This window comes from Penicillium maclennaniae, assembly GCF_028827695.1.
Source record: "Penicillium maclennaniae strain IBT 15551 chromosome Unknown utg000008l:1.0-3552695.0:1.0-3555053.0, whole genome shotgun sequence".
In the NCBI taxonomy this organism is placed as follows: domain Eukaryota; kingdom Fungi; phylum Ascomycota; class Eurotiomycetes; order Eurotiales; family Aspergillaceae; genus Penicillium; species Penicillium maclennaniae.
In genome coordinates this window covers 2,284,918-2,305,389 of record NW_026623220.1, presented here as the reverse complement: position 1 = coordinate 2,305,389, position 20,472 = coordinate 2,284,918, and the positions used below count along the sequence as shown (strand labels likewise).

The 20,472-nt window shown below is 51.7% G+C and overlaps 5 protein-coding genes across 5 annotated transcripts; 2 read left to right on the top strand and 3 right to left on the bottom strand.

Annotated features, from left to right (window-relative positions):
* Positions 1-8,924: 8,924 nt before the first annotated feature.
* N7477_009844 (uncharacterized protein) lies at positions 8,925-9,742 on the bottom strand (the record flags this gene model as incomplete). Its single annotated transcript, XM_056971505.1, has 3 exons — positions 8,925-9,086; positions 9,147-9,500; positions 9,593-9,742. 3 exons carry the CDS (start codon positions 9,740-9,742, stop codon positions 8,925-8,927), a joined length of 666 nt encoding a protein of 221 aa, XP_056818484.1.
* A 284-nt stretch (positions 9,743-10,026) lies between these two features.
* N7477_009843 (putative alcohol dehydrogenase) lies at positions 10,027-11,196 on the bottom strand (the record flags this gene model as incomplete). The annotated part of the gene is made up of 2 exons (XM_056971504.1): positions 10,027-10,326; positions 10,387-11,196. The coding sequence occupies 2 exons, from the start codon at positions 11,194-11,196 to the stop codon at positions 10,027-10,029; spliced, it is 1,110 nt and encodes a 369-aa protein (XP_056818483.1).
* Positions 11,197-14,518: 3,322 nt separating this feature from the next.
* N7477_009842 (GYF domain-containing protein) lies at positions 14,519-18,927 on the top strand (the record flags this gene model as incomplete). The annotated part of the gene is made up of 4 exons (XM_056971503.1): positions 14,519-14,661; positions 14,757-15,180; positions 15,236-15,449; positions 15,503-18,927. 4 exons carry the CDS (start codon positions 14,519-14,521, stop codon positions 18,925-18,927), a joined length of 4,206 nt encoding a protein of 1,401 aa, XP_056818482.1.
* Positions 18,928-18,960: 33 nt separating this feature from the next.
* Positions 18,961-19,290, top strand: N7477_009841 (uncharacterized protein; the record flags this gene model as incomplete). Its single annotated transcript, XM_056971502.1, has 1 exon — positions 18,961-19,290. One exon carries the CDS (start codon positions 18,961-18,963, stop codon positions 19,288-19,290), a length of 330 nt encoding a protein of 109 aa, XP_056818481.1.
* A 353-nt stretch (positions 19,291-19,643) lies between these two features.
* On the bottom strand, positions 19,644-20,090 carry N7477_009840 (tautomerase family protein; the record flags this gene model as incomplete). Its single annotated transcript, XM_056971501.1, has 1 exon — positions 19,644-20,090. One exon carries the CDS (start codon positions 20,088-20,090, stop codon positions 19,644-19,646), a length of 447 nt encoding a protein of 148 aa, XP_056818480.1.
* Between the last annotated feature and the right edge of the window lie 382 nt (positions 20,091-20,472).

Sequence of the window (20,472 nt, the reverse complement as noted above, 5' to 3'; positions counted from 1 at the left end):
GACAAGCACGCAGAGTGGCGAGGTTTTGCTTTCCTTTCTTTTGATATCCCGGGTCAGGTCTCGGGAATAGCTTCAAGCGGATTGGGCAGCAACACAGAAACACTGGAGAGAATGAGAACCCAAGTCTAGGAAGTAGGGAAAGACCGGATCGGTGCATCGACAGTCAAGGAGAAAAGGGAAGGGCTCACAGTGTGAATCAGAAAAGAGACAAGCTGACACAGATCTGCCAGATGTGGCCTAATATGCCAGATTTGCGAAGAGATGAGCACCTAAGGAGAAGTCGAACGTCAACAACAAACACTCCCTTCCCGGGCAATTATTGACAATTAGATGCGACGGGGGAATGGGTCCGACGGCTTTGAGAGACGCCATCGACGCTCGTCATCTCCCGAGACGTAGATCCTGAGCGCACGACTTCCGTCTGCAAGGAGATGCGACAAATGACCCGGAAGAGGAAAGAATGCAAGGCACGAGGGACAAGTGAGACCGTGGGCAAAGGGGGGCGAGTGGGGACAACTCTGTTTCTTCAGCTAACCTTATAGTTATTGGCCTGCAATCGGTGCAATGTCCTTTCCTACCAAGAAACCTTTCCAATAGAGATCCTGAGATTCGTGCTTTCAGCCGAGACACTTTCCAATAATTCCTGCTAGGGAAAGCGCGGCAGACGATAGGCGACGGACGATAAATAGGTGCACGACCTGGGGGGTTTGAACCCGATCTCCTCCTTCACGGGCCGGGTACAAACGGACTCTCTACGGCACACTGAGACGAATAGGTCAAGGTCGAGTTGCAAACGCCCACCAAACGATGACGATTGTCGTCAATCTCCGAGCCCGGGAGGCCGATTAGAATCGCCTGTGCTCCACTTGTATTTCTTCCGGTCGACGGCCGTGGTAGCCGATCAAGGGTGTCGTCCAAAGTCACTAGGCGCAAGGTCTTGCGACAATTAAATATTAATAATATTGCGGGATATAATCGTTATCCTTTTCTTTTTCACTGTATTGTCCTTTCGTTGGAATGTCTGGATTTCAACGAATGGGGCAGCAAATAAACGTAGCGAACGTGGTTCTCGTAGCAGCAACAAGCGAGCGTAAGAGCGAACGTGGGTTGAGCGAATGTGGACCTTTCAAGGTGTCATAGTAGAGAGGCCTTAGGGGGAACGAGAGATGAGGGGGGGAGAGGGGAATCAAGATGGAAGCAAGGATGGAGAAGGGTTAAAAGCAACGAGGGTCATATACGATGTGTGATTATTATTAGCAGTCGTAGGTCAGAGTGCAACTCGGGCCTAAACTGTACAGGGCCACGAGCTGTGGAGTATTTTCCCTCAACGCTTTTTCCCTTTTGGAAATAGGAAAAGGGAAAAAAAAGGGAAATCCAAAATATGTAAAATCATTTTGGGAAAATTGGAAATCAAATGAATTAATATTTCGTTTTTTCCTTGGGTTTGCCCACTCTTAGCCCCAAGTAGTCAGACTAAGAGACTAGTGGGAAATCGTGGCGGGGGATGCACAGAGCAATCGATGTCGAGGAACTGGGGACAACGCGGAAACTTGGCATCATCATACTCAGGTATTTTTACTTTGGTCATACCAATTCAAGGCGCCACACCGGAGCAAATAGAGCAGTGACACGGTCCGGGGTCTCGGGGGATCATCCAACCGGCCTCCCTACCATACCTAGGTACATGATAATATTCTCAGTACCTAACAGCCATGACCTAAGATCCTCGCATGTACCACAGGTAATTAATTGATCGATGCCCAAGTGTGCCTCTCAACCTGGTCACCCTATAGGCACGAAGAAGTAGCTGCGGGAGTCCAGCGTGCCGGAAACCACTAAGATGCGCCCGTGGAGGCTTTCCGAAGTATCCGACCGGGCAAATCTAAAGGATCTGCTAGTCGGATCTCTTTCTGTTTTCTCGCAACCTCCTCTATTAATGAGTTTCTTGGAAAATGATCTCGTATAATGATCTGAATAGGAACAAGTTATGTAATACCAAGACCGCTATGTAAAAAAATCCGGGCTATGCACCAATCTGGCGGCCGGCGCCGCAAGAAAAAGTGGACCCCACGCTGGCAAGGAAATTAGAAATATGAAAAAAAGCAGAATACCGAGGCTGTTAGGATCAACCGCGGACGCGACAGAATCGAGTTGTTTCCTGTTGTTTCTAGTGACTTCATCGCGAAAAGGGATACAATAGCACAGCCTCTTGTGCAATTGGAGAGTTCCCAGCCCAAACCCAACCACTCAAGAAGGGAGAGAAGGGGGGGGGGGCGCGGCATGGCATCAGAAAGTGGTAACGCTACAAAAACTATGTCAGACCATGAGCTCTATCCAATCATGACCTCAAAGTCAGACCTTTTGACCGTTTCCTAGCCTTCTCTTTTACTCCAATCAAGACGAGGCTCCTGTAACGCCGTTCGTCCCGTCGGTATAATTAGAAAAGTTGACTTCCGCCCTAACTCGGCGGGGATGAGAATCATCCCGCCCCTTCATCGCCAGTATTATCCTACACTCTGATCTTCCAGAGGGACTTGATCCCCTTGCTGGGATTTGAAGACCCGTTGATCATCCTCGCCAAACAGGTGGAGGAAAGCCAAGCCCCGACCCTCAAAATCCTCCCCTTCTATCCACTCACCGAGCCAACCCTCGAACCCCCTTCTCCCTAACGGGATGAAGACCCTGCGTTTTGCCAATGCTTTCTCCAGGGAAATCCAGCTCCATCGCGGATCTCTGAACAATATTTGGTTTCCCCTGCCATCGCCAGCGTTTTCCGTGTGTCATTACGGAGTATGTGTAACATCATGCATCGGGTCAGGTACCTCACGCGCACGACATAGGACTTCCTCGAGGGCCCGACGCACACGAGGTGGGCTACTAAAAACTTACAACTGTCCCCCCTCCGACACTTTCTCGCTACACATCCCCTTCAGTAGAAAGATGGATCCCTCAACCAGCAAAGAAGGTTTGAGAGTGCTGTCATCTGACTGTCTTTCATCCCGCTCGTAAAACCCGCAAGAGCGTAGGCCGTACAAGAGGAACTTGACACGCATAGGGCAGCTTCCGTAAAACGAGGAGCTAAACATAGTACACCTTACATTTCAGGTGACTTGGTGGCCTCACTATGTAAGGGCTCGTCACGTTCATTGGGTGGTTGGGACAGCACTACGCTGGATCCAGTATGATCCCGGTGCACGCTAAACCTGCATAGTCACGGTATCCGCGCCCCCCCATGCGATGAATCCCTGTCGGAGAGACGGTATCATTTCATAGCCGTCACTCTGCACTGTCACCTTCTGGTCTGTCCAGGTTTCTATTTCCAGAACGTGTTGTCTCTCATCACGGGCCCTGTCCCACCGTTTAGTTGGCAGATGGCCATCGCAACGGCTCACGAGTAACCAATAACGAGACTCAAGCGATCTTGTTGCTTGGGACATCAACAGTCATGCACCCGCAGATCACTCTTTGCATGACCCAAGTTGGTATTCGAGATACCGGGGGTTGGCAGTCGGTGGTTGGTCCTAAATTTCCTAAGCTAGGGCTGCACGTTTGGGGATTCGGGTGTGCAAGGGTATTTTGGACATAACCTTTACGTACTACCCGAATGAGGTCATGGGAAGGCAAGGACTCCGATCGCAGATCCTTCAGAAGCCTCATGGAGATCAAAGTTTTTTTTGCAACTCGTAACTCGTACTTCGTATTATCGCGGGAACAAAACTTTAGTTGCGAGTTGGCCGGTTCGGTGCAAAGACGCCAATCCCGATCGAGTAATTACACCTCCAACCACCCCAATTTTGGAATATCGGAGCCTACTACGAACCAAAGGAAAGAGAAGAGGACCTTGGTACGGAGAATTAATTGATATCCATCCAGTGTTACATAAAAACCTACAACAGCAACTCCGCGATTTCGCCACGAGGAAGATATCTGCGGTGGGCCCCCCCATACTCGAAGGGGTACTAATTGATACAGATGGTTCCGGGTGGAGGGGGCTCAATCGGCGACTGAACCACAGAGCAGGCACAGTATTCGGGTTAAAGCGACTGTGGATCGGACGATGATCAGCGGAATCTGTCGCATCATGAAGCTTCGAATCTTGATCGCCAATCAAGTGCAACGCGGACGGTTCTCCAGCCTCCCGTTTAACGGTTTTTTCAATCTATCGTATTCCACCCTACGTTTCTCAATCTTATTCACATTCTTATAGCAATGTGCAATCAAACACGGCAAGGAGAATATTAAAGTCAATATCAGAAGCCTTTATCCCTTCTCAAGGGTTCGGTCTTGGATACTCCGCTAGACCCTAACCCGCGCCCGTCTGTCAACGGGGTAATCTTCGGAGCCTTGCCCACACTCCCCCCATCCTCTTCTGAAAAAACTCTATTGCATCGCGGCCGTTGCTCAATAATCCTCCTCCTTCGAATAAGCATGCACAAATTGACCCGATTCGCCCCAATATTAAATTCACCAGGCACCACAATAAGGGAAATGAATTGAGCCCAAAAAAAACCCCCCCCTAAAAAAACTAAAAAGGAAAAAACTGGAGCCATGGTGGTTTTCCAGGGTTTCGGAGCACCAACCTTCTTTGAGATGTCTCCGTACTGATGATGTGCCGATCAATATTGGCTCATACTTATTATCTCAATTTGAGAAATTCTTGCGAGGTTTCTCCGCCGTCGATATGAACCCATTGGGTACTATTGTTGCACGGTCGACTCGGATTTGCGTTTGCGCCTTCCACGATGGCTGAGACGCGCAACATCAGGGTTTAAGCCCCAAAGGGGAACAATGCCAGGGCACGGCAACCTTGCATGTCAATCAATGTGGATGATGAACCTGAAACCGCAATCGATCCTCGACTCAGGACCCTTGCTGCTGTCTTCCCGGGTCAAACGCCTTCACGTCCCGTGGGTTCGCGCTGGACCCCCGTGTCCGGTGGAATCCATTGCTGCACGCCCACATGGGGCTTTCTCGAGGGGATGCACACCATTTTGGTACACAGTGGACCCGGTTGCTCCCTGAGGCTAGTGGTACTCGGCGCTCAGCCTCACTCGGTGGCCTGGCAGGACCGGTTCATCATCCGTAGTTTACAGGTTCGTCTCTCAGCCTCAAAGGAAAAAAAGTTATAGTTTACGAATCATCAAAGTCCTACAACTCTGTAAAGGGGGGGCCAAAACATGTCCGACGAACTAAACTGGCCAAAACCCACCCAAAATGATCCAATTTGCTTCGATAGTGCTTCCTCGGGATACTGGTGCCCGAAGCCAGCTACCAATCAACGGTTAGGTAGGCCTGATCCTTCGCTAGGTTTGGGACTATCCTAAGTTAGCTTCATCCTTGCCCAAACTTGTCTGTTCTTCCAGGAACTGCGTTAGTACCTCGCACTACTTTATCGCGGCAAGTCCTGGAAGCTCCCTCCATTCAGTTTTAAGTATCCATGGCTGGGCCACTACGGAAATTGAGGCCAACGGCTGCAATGCCGCGCGACTGCTCTCTCTCGGCCAGCTTCCGGGTTTCTTTCGGTCGCTAGACACCACTCTCCTCCCCCGGACTCCTTTTCCTAGCCGTTAATGCTCTAGTGCCCCGAAGTCAGCCGTCAGGAGAGCGGTCAACCCTCGACTACGTAGACCAAGATTTTCTCTCGAGTATCTGACACACGGACGGAGACGTGTAGCACATCCGCGGACCCTCCGTGGTAAAGAACGTGCCCCTCCCGACACCCTGGTTATATTTTTAGTAGACTCAGTCAAAGCTCGTCACAATTTCAAGAAACAGCACAGATAAACATTATCCGGGGAGCCAAGGTCTCAAACCCGAGCCGAGTCTACGGAACGAATGTTCTCCTACCAGAATTGACTTTCACAACCTGTCGCTTCCCATGTCCTATCTGTAGTCGATCCCGTCCTCGCAAAGCGCCCATGTTTCAGCGGCGTGAACATCATAGGAAGGGTTTCACTACTACTATTTGGAGAACTGGAGATTCTTCAACCTTTAAACAGGGCACCTTCCGCTCCAAGCATGATGATCCCATCCGCAGTGGGAATGGCGGCAACGTATAGCATCATCGGTGTCCAGCTTTGACGTTAGCGCCTGACGGCGACGAAGAATGCACCACCCACATCCTGGGGGCCTCCCCCTCTGTAGATGCTAGTTACTAGCCCCTTCGTGATACTAAGCTTGAATCAACTTCCGACTAACATCTTGGTGGTGGGTTTTCGAGAAGTTAAAATTTTTTGTATTGATCGGACTCGCCGCTATAGTAGGGACCTTCCTTGTTTGGGTTCTGCATCGTGTTGGTTTCACCTGAAGCAGATGGCTCAGGGGCTGTGAGACAGATCCACGATTCAGGATCAATCTCTTGAAAACATACCCTCATTGTTGGCGGATTTGATTTTGGATGCGGGATTTGAACGCATAAATATTCTCCGAGGGCCAAAATACACGGCTTTGAGACTCAAATTAGATCTGCTAAGTGTATAACTGAAATGACAATTCTGATAGTTAAAATGTCGTGGCATGTAATTTGCGGTGTGATGTAGTTTGTGCCAAGAGGATAGCTGCACGAGAGCGACGATCCATGGCAGCCCACGATATATATATGCACGTAGTATGCGGAGAGATACTTCTTCCCGAATTGAACCTAAACCAACATCAAGAAAATTTACCCGACCTTTTTTTTTTTTACCGACTTCTGGAAGAACTTTTCATAACCTGATTGATAAGCCGGGCAAAGAATTCGTTCACAGGCCGCTGAGATCGTCTAGGCTGAAACCTCCGCCGGAGTACGATCGTTTCAAGTTGATCCGCGTCCTTCCCTCCCCCCCTCCCCTCTCCCCCTCCCCCTCTCCCCCTCTCCCCCTCTCCCCCTCTCCCTTTCTCCCTTCCCTCCCGAAGAGCATTACTGTATGCAACGCCAAATTGCAGCGTAAAAGACCCACCTTTGTGAGGAAACAGGAGATCTCAACACGTCAAACCTATCGCCACCACAAAAATCGAAGGGTGCACAATATGCGGGTCGAGTGGGTGCTCGTCCGCTTACCGATCCCTTCATGAACCGAGTGGAGCGCACAGTCCACAAATGAGGACGTTGGCATCTTGGGACGCTGTCGGGAGCTCGGGACCCATCACACTCCGACTCTAACCTCTGTGCTTCTTTCTTCTCAGGCTATGCCGCATCGAGCTTGCCGGCGCGGCGATGGTGCGCGCTATTCCTGGCTTTTCAAGGGCCCCGGTGGAGTCTAATTGGATCCCCGTCCTCGTCGGACCCGAAGCGATGGGATCCACCCTTTTGTTTTTTCTAGTCTCTTTTTTTTTTTTAATTTCCAAATGGAAATGGCGCTCGGTATCTACGGAAACCCTCTCCCCTCAAGAAAGGTGGAACTTGGCATTCTCTTCTCTTGACCCTCTTTTGATGGTTCTATGCTGTTGCCAAGTTCTTCGATTCCTTCCAATCAACACATTGCCAAGGTAGGCAGCAGCTTAACATAGTTTGGAAGCCCGGCGTTTGACAGCGCGCCAGATTTCATGGATCCTCACTTGAATGTGCGCCATCGCGATGTAACGATCGGGCAGGCGTCAAGATGTTTATGAGGTGGACTCCTCATGGGTCAACCTTGCACTTGCGAGAGTGGGAACGAAAAGACTAATCGGGGCCTCAATAAAAGAACTCAATGGGTCATTAGGTCATGACATGATCGGGGGTTTCTTCATTTATTTTTGCCGGGAACGGCATTTGAACATTCGGCACAACCTGGGATAGCTCGCAAGCCAACGGTGGCAGATTGCTCCCCTCACATCATCATCAAACACGAGGCTTCGGAACCTAACCGAGCCGGAGCGAATCGGAGACCCTGGATCGGCTCCACAACTGGTCATTGGGCTATCGACTAAGCCCTCTATTCATCAGTCGGCCACAGGGCTGTGCAGAGCTGCTGAGAGCTTGTCTCACTCAAGAGCGGTCAAGAGACAGACGATACTATTCTTAGAGGAAAATGTAGTTCTGCGATGCTCTATGGGCTGATTATCTGCTACGGTGACAGTAGATGGTTGGGTTAAGGCCCCGAAAGTTGAGAGCTGGACAGAGACATTCACGCGTGGAGGAGATTGTAAGATACTGAATGGAGGATCACTCTTGGGAGAGCTTTGGTCAGCCAGCCATGGAAGTTGTTGACTGCGCAACTGGCTTGGTTGACGCAGCCCTAGTCCAGCCCTAGTCAAACCGTAAGCAAGTCGGTCCTGAGACTTGTCCTTCAGGCCGCACATTTGGGATGCCGTGTCTTTCCCGTTCTAGTGAAGAAGAAGGTCTCAGTGACCACTAGATCATTATTACGAAGGCCTTAGAGAGAAACGAAGAACGTGAGAGTGGTTGAAGGCTTGGAGTAGACGCTAGTGTAGCCAAATTGAGACATCCAAAAGTAGCGTGCAGTATCAGGTCGATCTTGCTGCTGGCTGGCAGTGGTCATGCCCAGACACCTGCATTGGCCTTCATTGCTATGAAAATGTGCTATCATGAGCTGGTCCAACGCTTATTGTCCTTTGACATAAATACTGGACCTGCAGTCTGTCCAGTTCGGCGTGTTCCTTGAGAGGACAGACTGTTGTGAGCCTATGTGAACTACGTTGTGAGCAGCGAGCTCGAGGAATTGAGCCATCACTAGCCCTCTAGGACTCACAGTAAAACATGCAGTCATAGGCTCGTTGTGGCCACGGAGCGACAAAAATATGTTTGGTAAAATTCAAAACCGCAATGAAGGAAGTGTAGCTGACCGAAGTCACAAAGACAGTAAACCGACCGGCACGATCCCATGACGAACGCCTTGACACCCGAGACCTTAACCCCAAATCACGAGCGACGTAAGCAGCCATACCGATGGAGCTCTTTATGTACAAGGATGGAACAGAGGAATAGACACTGTCGAGGGTGCTCATGAAATGGCGGCACTTTCCTCCACGGTCCGGCCGTAGCAGACGGGGAACAGTCTTGACCAGAAGTCAAACTTTGCTGGTCGTTGTTCCTTCTCATTGAGGAGCCACTTGGCGAAGGCATTCTCCGTCTGAAATGGGTTCGGACTGCGGTAGGGGGCGACCTATGGATGTCAGCAGAGAACAAGGACTTCACTTCAGACAAGAAGAAGTATCTCACAAACCTCATTGTAGCGTGCCAGTGCCTCACAGTACTTCTCATCCAGACCAAGCCTCTGGAGAGTGTCCGCACGAACGTGCTTAGCAGCAGTGTTGTACGCGTGAAAGAGATTCTCACGATCCGCGGCCGTGGTATCGCCGATGGCAACACCTGCTTGGAGCTTGGAGCGGCGCTGGTGCGCATGGGCAACTTCGATGAGACGGGTGAGAATATCAGCTTCCCATGTTTCATACAGTGGGTGGTTGAAGTTCTTGATGTGTCGCTGGAGGAGCCACAGTTCTCGCTTCAGGCGGGCGGTGTTAACTTGTAGCTTCGCAATCTTGTGTTGGATGCAGTCATTGGTGGCTTTCAAGGCAAACTGGGAGTTGTTGGATCTCTCAAGCCAATTCCGAGTCAGTTGCAATGAACATGATGGAAAGCAGAAAGGAGAAACGTTGACGGAGAAACTACCGTGATGTCTTCGTCATCCTCGGACCAAGACGCCTCAGAATAGTGCATCGGAGCATCCTGAGATACAGGAACAGGGCCAGAAGGACGGACATGGTTCCCAGCCTTCTTGCCTGACGAGATCCGCATACTGCGGTTTACGATGACAGGCATAGTGAAAAGAATGAAACTGGATATCGAGAAGGGTTGAATGAGCGAGGATAGTTGATGTTGTTCGGTTAAATTGAGACTCTAGGAACACAATAAGGGATATTGATGGCCGCCAAAAGGCGCAGAAGCCATGAGGGTGAGTGTGAACTAAGGAAGTTAGTGCGGAAGGTGCAGTCATATACTGATAGATTCCCGGCAACTGCCAAATCTGAATTTCTCCGTTTCATTGCGGCGTATAGCCATGAATATTCACTGAGTCATGACTTCGTACCAGCTATTTGTCTTACTTAAAGCTTGCTGCTTGAGGGGTGCCCTCCAAATTCAATCACCAACTTGCCAAATTGTGTACCGTTCTTCATGTCTTCAAAAAGCTCATCCATGCCCTTTAGATCATCAATCTCGGTCTTAAGAACTCGCGATACAACCGGGTGGACCTTCTTAGCCTTGACGAAGTCAACCATGTCTTTGAACTCTTTCCGAGATCCCATCGTGGATCCACGCACATCGATATTCTTGAGAACAGCCTGCATCAAGAATGGCATTTTCGGAGACACTGTCATTCCATAAATTGAGAGGACACCACCAGCCTATCGAATATCAGTTAGATATACCGATCGAGAAATTTGACGAGTTGTACGAGTACTTACCTTGAGCAGCTTGGCAGCTTTCTCGATTGAGTCACCTCCAGCGCCGTCGATGATGGCGTCAAAGTTCTTCTTGCCCGATGGGAGCATACTAAGCAGCTTCTTTTCCCAACCTTCCTCTTTATAGCTCACACCACCACTTGCGCCCAGTTCAACGGCTTTCTGAATCTTCTCCTCGCTGGAGCTTGTCACGAAGACGTGAGCGCCTCGGGCCACTGCGAAACGCAGCGTAATAAGTGCGACGCCGCCTCCGATACCAGTGATCAGAACAGCAGCACCATCGCTGGAATTTCTTTCACCAGCCTTGGACACCAGCGCTCTCCATCCGGTGAGGCCTGTCAATGGAAGAGCAGCCGCTTCAGCGTCGGTCAGATGCTCAGGGGCTTCTTCCACCTCAGAGTCTTCGATAACTATGTACTCTTGAAGTGTGCCCTTGTTATAGACCTTGGTACCTCCCATAATTCGGTATCCTGTGGCCTCTTCCGGGCCATCAGGCGAGTCCTTCCAGCCCACACCGGGATTCAAGATGACGCGTTTTCCCTGCCACTGATCTGCGTTCGCAACATCGGGACCAGCACCGACAACAACACCTACACCATCAGCTAACAGGGGAACATCAAATGTCACACCCGGGTAAAGATGCTGGCGAAGGAAAAGGTCCCGGTGATTGAGGGAAGCGGCAGACAACTTCACGAGCAACTCGCGACCCTGAGGGACAGGCCGGGGTTGAGTGCGGATTGTGAGCGGGTAGTAGACTTGGCCTGGCTTGCCAGACTTGCCATCGATGGGCTCAATATACACTGCCTTGGACATATTCACTGGATTGATGTAGGAATTCCCGCCCTCGCCGTAGGCCTTGATGATCGGTGCGGGGAACCTCTTATCGATAACCGAGGATCTAGTGACGAAAGTGGGTTGAGCACGAACAAACTGCGATTCTATAATGTTCTTGATGAAAGAGACGAATGAGGTTTCTGGAGATAAATCAATACATAGAAGACTATGATGCAAGACCACCTGTGTGGTTTGAGTTATCACTTGTGCCCAGATGAATGCTTAAACTCACGTCCTCACAGGGACCTCGGCTCGACTGAATTGTCTCACTGATTAATCAGGGCATCCCTGTCCTTCTCCAAATTGGAGATTCCACTAGGAGCTACACATTATGGGTTTGGCTCTGGCAAGGGTGCAGCATAAGCTTGTGAACTTAATCGGTAGAATACTTCACCCCAGACCTCGAGAGGCAATCTCCACGGCCTGTGCAGCTACTCATATCCATGAATAATTACAATACACATTGACTGTTCAAGACTGCTAGTTTCGATCAGTAGATTTTATGCTTTATTTATCATGCTGATTACTTTGCAAACTTTCAACATTGGGAGTTCCAGAGGTCGAGTGAGGCACGGGGGCGTGGCTTTAAGACCAAGACTTGGGGCAGGTGGTATCTGTATATACAGTCATCCGGAATTTTGGTGACAAGCCGATAGTACGAGAAAGGCATGTCGATGGACTTACTGGGATTCCTGATTTTTGATCTTTCATTCCATCCTCGAAAGTTGACTGATAGCCCTGAAGACTTACACGTTTATCGTGGTTTGAACGGTTACAGGATAACTGTATAATTGGACAGCTTAGCCTTAGGGGCTCAAGTAAACGTTTCAAGACTTCAAATCTTGAGGACACGCCTCTAGATTTTTTGATTTTGGTGTTATTGATTCTGATTTTCATCTTACTCGCTTAACATGCACGTACATTTTGCTTGAGAGCTACTATGTTCGTGAATGCAATCAAGATGCAACCAATACAAAAAGGAAATAGCATAGCAGTCTAGTAGTAAAATACGCAGAAAATTTGGGAGGTCTCTACCCACAACCCATTCCAAAACGAGCGCAAGTATCAAAAGACTACTCCATAAAGGGTGTTCCAAATGGGACAGCCAGATACCAAGGTAGGTAGTACTGGCACGAGATGGTTGAAGGCTCAGAACCGACTTCAGCTCCAGCCCCGGCCCTGGGCCCAGAATCGTTAGAGCCTTCTGAACTAGCGTCATCGAAGTAGTCGGTGAACTCGGTGCAGCATCCCTCTAAGTGACAACAACAGCAGCAGTGGTATGTCCGCGTCTCATTCTCGGAAGTAGTCGCATGTTGTTGGCAGTTCTGACAGGTACATTTTATCGAAGGAGCCTTTCGCGAGGTTTCAACGGGCTGTCGCGGAGGCGGAGGCGGATATGGAACTGCTTGGACATGAGCTGGGTGGATATAGGCATAAATAGGATCCGGTCCGTTTGCCATCACCGGGTAGCCGGGTTTTGCATGCACATAGTGGGACTGTGGCGGCGGTGTAGCTATCTTGGTGCCGGATGAAACCGATGGGGCCGGAGAAGGAGCGGAGGACCTCTGGCCTTGTTCGTTGCCTTGAAACTCCTTCTTAGTCCGAGTACGCTCTGTGATCTGTATCTTATGAGACTGACAGATGCAGTGACCGGTGCAAGATTGACCGCAAAAGGTACTGCAGCATCTGCGAGTCAGATTGGAATCAGACGTCTCGCTGCCACCGACAGTAGTAGGGCAAGTTGATGGACAAGAACGCGGACTGTCTGAAGCGCCTTCACTGGGAGTAGGGACTAACAACGGCAATTGCATGATTGAGAATCCGCGAGCCACGAACCTATCGATCGGTCTGCCGGTGAAATAGTCCTGGGGGGAAAACGTCTGACGTGAACGCCTGCGCATTTTCCAAGGTTGATTGAGTTATTCAACTGGAAAGCCCGGTGTCTCCTTGGATTATCCGAAAGTGTTGAAAGAACTAAGCCTAGACACGACTTTGGATCTAGAGACAGACTATGCGCTGTGTAGACTGTCTTGGCGATCGGGCAAAGAAGGCAACGAAGAGGGCGGATGAAGGTCTTAATATGTCAAGGCTGAGTCTGCAACAATTCAGACCCATCGTGTTGTTTCAAGGCAAGACAGCAAGCAATGGAAAGCTTGAAGTTTGCAAGTCATTGTCAGTCAGCAAGTCAGTCAATCGGCATAGAGTCAAACAACGGTGGGGAGTAGTAGCAAGCATACAGAATAACAAAGAATATTGATATAGAGGTGTCAGTTAAGGAATAATGCAGTCTTCAATCCAGCCAAGTCCCGGTCTTTACCCAAACGGGAACTATGCAGGTTGATTCCTTCCTGCAACAAGGGCGATGCAATATCTGGTGTCCATGGGGGCTGGAAAGAAGTAGGAAGGGATGTCAGCTATGCGTGGGTGCCCTTCCATTCAAGACGTCTTTTTTTGGGCGTATCAAACTGTGCAACGCATCTCAGGGCTCTTTGTGCCTTCGTATCAGCGCAAGGGCTGCAGCATCAAAGGAGCACGACTCGTCGAAAATGGGGCCAGTCTAAAGCAGCTTTAACCGTTTTGAATGCAGTAGATCGTCCAATTGTAGGCGGTGCGTGGTGTTAGTCCACCATACACGTCAGGTAATTAAATGCCACACAAAGGTGTTCCTAGCCACGAGCCAGCTATGGAGGTAGATATTGCTAAATTTTGAGTCAGGATCATCTTCTGTAAGTGTGGGACTTCTTAGCTAGGTCTCAGTTTGCCAAGACCGCGCAGAAAATACCTTTGTATTCGTGACATAGAGGGCAAAAGTACCGTGGACGTGATCGATGACGGAGGCCAGAGTGTGTGTTGTGTGTACTGAAGACATCAAACCGGGTGGCTGGCCGCAGGCGGTGTATTTTTGTATTGTGTATTACTCCAAATTCGGGTGGTGCTCACGCGACTGAAGGCAGTAAAAACACGGTAATTACATGCTGGGTGCGCCTATTGCCACATCCCCGCTAAATCATTTTTGCTCCATCCAAACCCAAGCGAAATCGAAACTCGATCTCTCTTCTCGACCTTGTTCGTCTGGCGCTCGCATTCTGCATTTCCCTCTTTACAAACCTACCTCGATTGACTAGCATCTCAGCTGTCAACCTACAACACCAACCGTTCTTCTCACCTCTCGTGTTTTGCATCGCATCCCCGTTCGCATCACACAACGCACATCCGCCACAGAAAGTCTCGCGACGAAACGTTTCATACTCGGTTGTTTTGAGGAGGATCTTTATCTTACCCCAACAACCTACCTTCCATAATGCCTACAACTCTTCCTTCGAGCTTCGCGTCAGCCGCCGCTGGCAACACCCAAGACCCCAGTAGGAGAGGGGATGGAGGTGCCGGTGGAGAATGGTATGCAATCATGCCCTGTCTTCCCCTCCCCAATGCCCGCGTGTCCGGGTGACTAGCTCGACCGGCTTGCTTTGGACCTTCCAGCTGCTTTATTGATCTTCAATTCATTCAATGAAAGATACCCGATCCTAACCTTGTACTAGGTCCCGCACTCGCATGAACGGAGCCACTCAAACCTTCCGGCGCCCTTCTGTCGCTACCAACCCTTCCCACACCCGGGACGGTAGCCAGCCTGCATCTGCCTCGATGTCTGCCTCCGGAGCCTACATGTCTCCCCACATGAGCTCAAATACTATGTCTAGCGCCATGCGGAACGGGGAAGCCCGATACTCCAAGGAGCAACTCCTGGAAATGTACAAGGCACAGCGGGATTCCGGATCCTTGGGTAAGAACGTGGAGGATTATTTTGTGGCCGACTGGGACCCTCATATGGTGTCAACCCCCGTGAATGGGGCGTGGGGGAAGCGAGATGACCAAAAGACCTCCGCAGGCCCTGAAGTGTGCTGGGATCACGATGGTCAGGCAGAGCCGCTTGGATTGACTGATATGTCTGATGGAGAGAAAGAGGTGGGTCATTGCCTTGAATCTCAACGAGCCGTGATTATATGCTAAATCTCTGCAGTTGTTCTCCGCCTCGGTCAATTCGCCTCTCAAGCCGCCGCCCACGAACGCCTCGAAAGACAATACTGCTCCGGGATCTGGTGGTCGCAAAGGGTCCATCTCCTACACCCAGGGTCACATTAATAACTACAATACTTCTTCCCCGAATGCTGCCCGTCCGGGCGCCCGACGCCGAGAGACTGGCGACTCTGTCGGCAACCCTATGTCTCCTACCGGTTCGAACCCTCGCTTTTTCCGTGACGAGACAAACACTTCCACTCCCCCCCAGCTCTGTTGCGTCGGAAGACCGACTTCCGAGATCCTAAACCGGACGAAAAAGCGAAGGAAGGCGGGCCAGATGCTGCTTCTCCCTTCGGTTCCTTGAAACGCAGCTCTACAAATCCTTTGAATACAGCCGTAGGTGGACCTAACTCTCCCTGGGGAGCCGCGTCCGCTTCTCAAAACGCCAACTTTTCTCCCATGGGCGCATTTGGGGCTTTCTCCCTCGGATCGAATAACGCCGCGCAAACTCCCACGACCGAGAAGAAGGCCGGGTTCGGAAGTCTCAGAGGCGAGAGCAGGTTCAAGGGCTTGCTTCCCAAGGACAGCTCGGAGGATATTGCGGGGTCTGCGAGGGACAAGGCTCTTGGCAACCTTGAGCGTCTTACTGAAGATGAGGCTCACTCACGCTCGCAGTCTCCGTGGGGAGATGCGCTCAAGACTCGTGCTTCTCGGAGCGAAACCAACCCATTCGATGAGCCCCGCAGTGGAAGTGCTGCCCTCGGTGGGTCTCAGGATGTGGAGGTTCCGTCCCAGGCAGACCTTGGTTTCGGTGCATTCGGCATGACATCGAGTATTCCTGGGTTCCGGGAGCTGATGCAGAGCCATGAGAACTCGCGGAACCCTACCCCCAGCCTTCTTCAGGGGCATGAGCCGACTAGTCCGACCAATACAAACCCCTATCAGAGTCCGCACGGTGATAAATCCACAGCAGATGCGGAGGATGTGGACACTGATGGATCTGATATTCAGCAGCCCCAGCACCCTGGCCTGCGTGGCTTGCGTGATCCTGGCAATCCATTTGGCTCCATGAAAAGAGTTGGTTCAGGTATGGATCTGCCTACGATCGACCGCAGCCAAAACTCGAGTGTCAACGCCAATCGGAATTATCCCGGCCTGGGCAGCCTGGGTGGTCTCTCTGGCTTGGGCGGACCCTCTGCATGGTCTGCAGGCGGTGCTATTGGCACTCCCACTCGCGAGCGTTCGGCTTTCGGGGCATTCGGGGATCCTATCTTCGGATCGATGGGCGGTGATCTTCAGTCTCCAAGCCTGTCCGCCCTTGGTGGTGGCGGTTTCTTTAGCCCGCATGCTGGTATCTCCGGCACAGCAAGCATTGGCAGATCTAGCAAATTGGGCGCACTCTTCTCCGGAATGCAAGATGATCAAAGCCGCCCCGAGTCCGTGGGTATGGACGATCTTCTGAGACAAGATCCGACACATGGATTGGACGGATCGGCTAGTAAACCTGGATCGAACTCAGCCTCTCAAACACCAGTTTCGGCAGTTGGTTCTCTTCCTGCAAATATAGGCCATGATATTACCGGAACCCAGACTCCAGGTGGTTCGGTTTCTTCCGCCCAGCAGCGGACCATGGTTATGCCTGATCGAATGCGCTGGATTTACCGTGATCCGCAAGGAAACATTCAGGGGCCCTGGACTGGACTTGAGATGCACGATTGGTTCAAGGCTGGATTCTTCAGCCCTGAATTGCAGATCAAGAAGCAAGAGGATATCGAGTTCGAACCACTCGCGCAATTGGTCCGACGCATTGGGAACTCGCGTGAACCATTCCTTGTCCCTCAGATTGGCATCCCGCACGGACCGGAACCCAATGGTCCTCAGTGGACCGGTGCCGTACCTGCCGGCTCTGCTCAACCTCCATTCCCTGGCAGTTTCCCGAGCTTTGGCACGACTCTGACAGCCGAGCAGCAGAATGCACTGGAGCGTCGTAAGCAGGAGGAACAGTATCTGATGGCTCGTCAGAAGGAGCATCTCGCTCAGCAGCAAGCCTTTATGAAGCAGGTGCACCCTGGTGCGCCGGCATCTGGCCAGCCTCCACTTCAGCACCAGACCAGTGCCCATAGCCTTCACAGTCAGCCCAGCTTTGGCAGCATCGCTTCTCCTGGCGCGTATCAGCCCTCTCCTATTCAGGCACCAGGCCAAGGACAGCAGCAGCCCCAGCAAGTTCCAGGGTTCTTTGACGCCGCTGGACCGCTCAGACAGAGTGGGCTCCCAGGCACCACCCCTGGGATGCTAGGAACCGACATCGGTCACCAAGATCAGCTCGCTGCTCTTGTTGACCGTCTGAATGTAGGCCGACAGGATCCATTTGCTTTCGGTGGGACAGCATTCTCTGGCCGTCAGCCCGACAACTTCCTCCACGCTCAACAAGTTGCATCGATGCTCCAAGATCGGGCCCAACTGCAGGAAGAACAGGAGCAATTCGATAAGAACAACTCTGATGATCTCTTTGCTCAGCAGGCTCGCGAGGAGCGACTGCGTCAGTTCAACGCCCTACGAGCCCAGGAGGGTGACATGGTGCGCACCGCGGAAGGACTCCCCACTCACCCCGCTGCTGCGTCTTTGCAATTCGAAGCTGAGGCTGCCGCCACAAGCTCGGAAGTCGCAGCGGAGACGCTTGCCTCGGAGCCTGAAACCTCTGAGCCTGCGCTCACTCTATCACAGCAGGTTCACAAGGCTGCCTCTGCCCAGCGCCAGCAGCAGCAAGAGCACGAAGAACAGGCACCCGAGTCGGTTTGGGGAAACAAGGTGGATCGTGCTATGCCTCAGCCCTTCCCTCCCCCTCCCTCTGCCTCGCCTTTGCCGGCACCTGCGGCCCAGCGTAACCGTCAGAACGTCGCCGATGCTCTTGCCGCTGGCTCTCGGTCCCAAACCCAAACTCCTGTTGATGCTCCTGCCACATCTGTTGCGCCTTGGGCGAAGGATACCCACGAGGTGCCCAAGGGACCTTCTTTGAAGGAAATTCAGGAGGCCGAGGCTCGTACCGCTGCCCAGCGTGAGGAAGTCGCCGCGGCCGCTCGTCGTGCACAGCTGCTCGCCGAGCAAGAACGTCTCAACCAGGCCCAGGCCCAGGCTGTTCCTGGTCTCCCCTCGTCGGCCAACTGGGCCAGCGCTGGATCGCCTGGTCTTCCTACCGTGACTACCGGCTCCGCATGGAGCACCAAGACCCAGCCTGCCCCCACCAACACTGCCACCAAAAAGACCCTCGCTCAGATCCAAAAGGAAGAAGAGGCTCGCAAGCAGCGCCTGGCCGCTGCAACTGCCGGCGCTGCCGTGACTGCGACTTCCAGCCCTCCCGCGTCTGCCAGCAAGCGCTATGCTGATCTCGCCAGCAAGGCTCCTGCTCCTTCCGCCACCGCTGCCGCCCCCACTTTCTCCGGTGCTTGGACTACTGTTGGTGCTGGTGGCAAGGCTAAGGCCCCGCCTGCTGCACCCCTGGGCCCCCGCTCTTCCAGTGCATCGGTGCCCGTGGTGCCTACTACTGCCCCCAAACCTCGCCCTGTTGTTGCTACCCGCACTGTGACCGCAGGCAGCGTCCCCCAATCCAATCCCAACCAGGCTGTTGAGGAGTTCTCCAAGTGGGCCAAGCTCACCCTTAGCAAGGGGCTGAACAGCAACATCAATGGTGAGTAACGACACATTGTCCAGAAGTCAAGCGCGATACTAATGCTACGTATAGTTGACGATTTCGTCCAGCAGCTGCTGTTCCTGCCTGCCGAGGCTGAGATCATTTCCGACTCCGTATACGCGAATTCGCAAACCATGGATGGCCGTCACTTTGCTGAGGAATTCATTCGCCGCCGCAAGCTTGCCGACAAGGGCGTTGTCGAGTCCGTCTCGCCCAGCGTCTTTGGCGAACAGAAGAACGGCGGTGGCTGGAGCGAGGTTGCCAAGAAGGGATCGACCGTTAGTGCTACCTCCCAGAATGCCCGCGAGGAAGAAGCTGCTAGCGCCGCGTTCAAGGTCGTCGCGCCCCGCAAGAAGGGCAAGCGGTAAATACGCATTGTCAACTGTGCTTGTACTGTCCGAGTTTTTCCAAAGGCCTTCCGCTACACTCATACGTTCCGATTTTGAGCTCTGTGATTCCGAATGTCTTTCAATAGTGGAACCGATTCACTCGTGTACTATCATATGTCTTTAGCAGCATTTAAGTGTATTTGTGCATCGATATATTTCCTCTCAGTTCAATAAAGCTTTTGCTCAGTACTCCTTGTACATCGCCAGGAACTTGTGCAAGGCGGAATGAAGCCGACTTCGAAGGCGGATATGCCATGGTAATTATCCGGCAAGCTTCACATCGACTCGCGAGTATAATCCACGTCGGCCACATACAAAAGTGTCTCCAAATCCTAGTAACCCCCATCATAAGGAACAGCGCGGTTCTCCTTGACCCAAATCTGCTCCTGCTCACTCTTCCACGGCGGCGGGATCAACCCATTCAGCTTCCACAGTCTCCGCTCCGTCTCGTCAACATGGTATTCCCAATCATACCCCTTTTCCGCGACGTGAGGCTTCAGAATCTTGTCGATCCGAGAGGTAGTGCCTCGGTACGCGGCGTCCTCATTCGGTGCATGTATCGCGACATGGTTGATGACCAGACGGATGAAGGGTCGCTCGGTGGGAATCTTCCCTCCAACGAAGATTTCGCCCTTTGGGACTGGAATAAAGTTCGCAACGACGTAGAAAGCCGGTAAACCGAGTTCAGTATACATCTGGGTGATGTCTTTGGCGAATGCTTCTTTGGAAGCCACGTCCTCGAAAATCCCTGCGGGATGGTAGATCTGCCAAAGAGGCATATTGAAGATCGATCGGTGGTCTTTTGGGGTTTGAGGTTTTATTTTGTAAAGTAGGTATTGGACTCAAGTGGGAGTGGAGGCCTTGGTGAATTAGATGAATGAGCCTTTGTATGGTGACTGGGACTCCTTTATACGAAGCATCCTCATCATGACGGAATAGGAGCAATCCTTGGTTGAGTCAACAATCAATCCAGACAGAATAAGATGGTTCTGGATTTTTGATCGGGTGCAGCTGAAGGGTGCAGTGATACCGCTTTCAGCTGGCGATTGTTGACACTATCAGTCCGTTAGGAAGATCTGAAACCTGCGCTAAGGGGTCAAAGTATAAGGGGCCAACAGGAACACGCTTTGCACACTTGAAGCATTTCAAATCTGTGTCAAA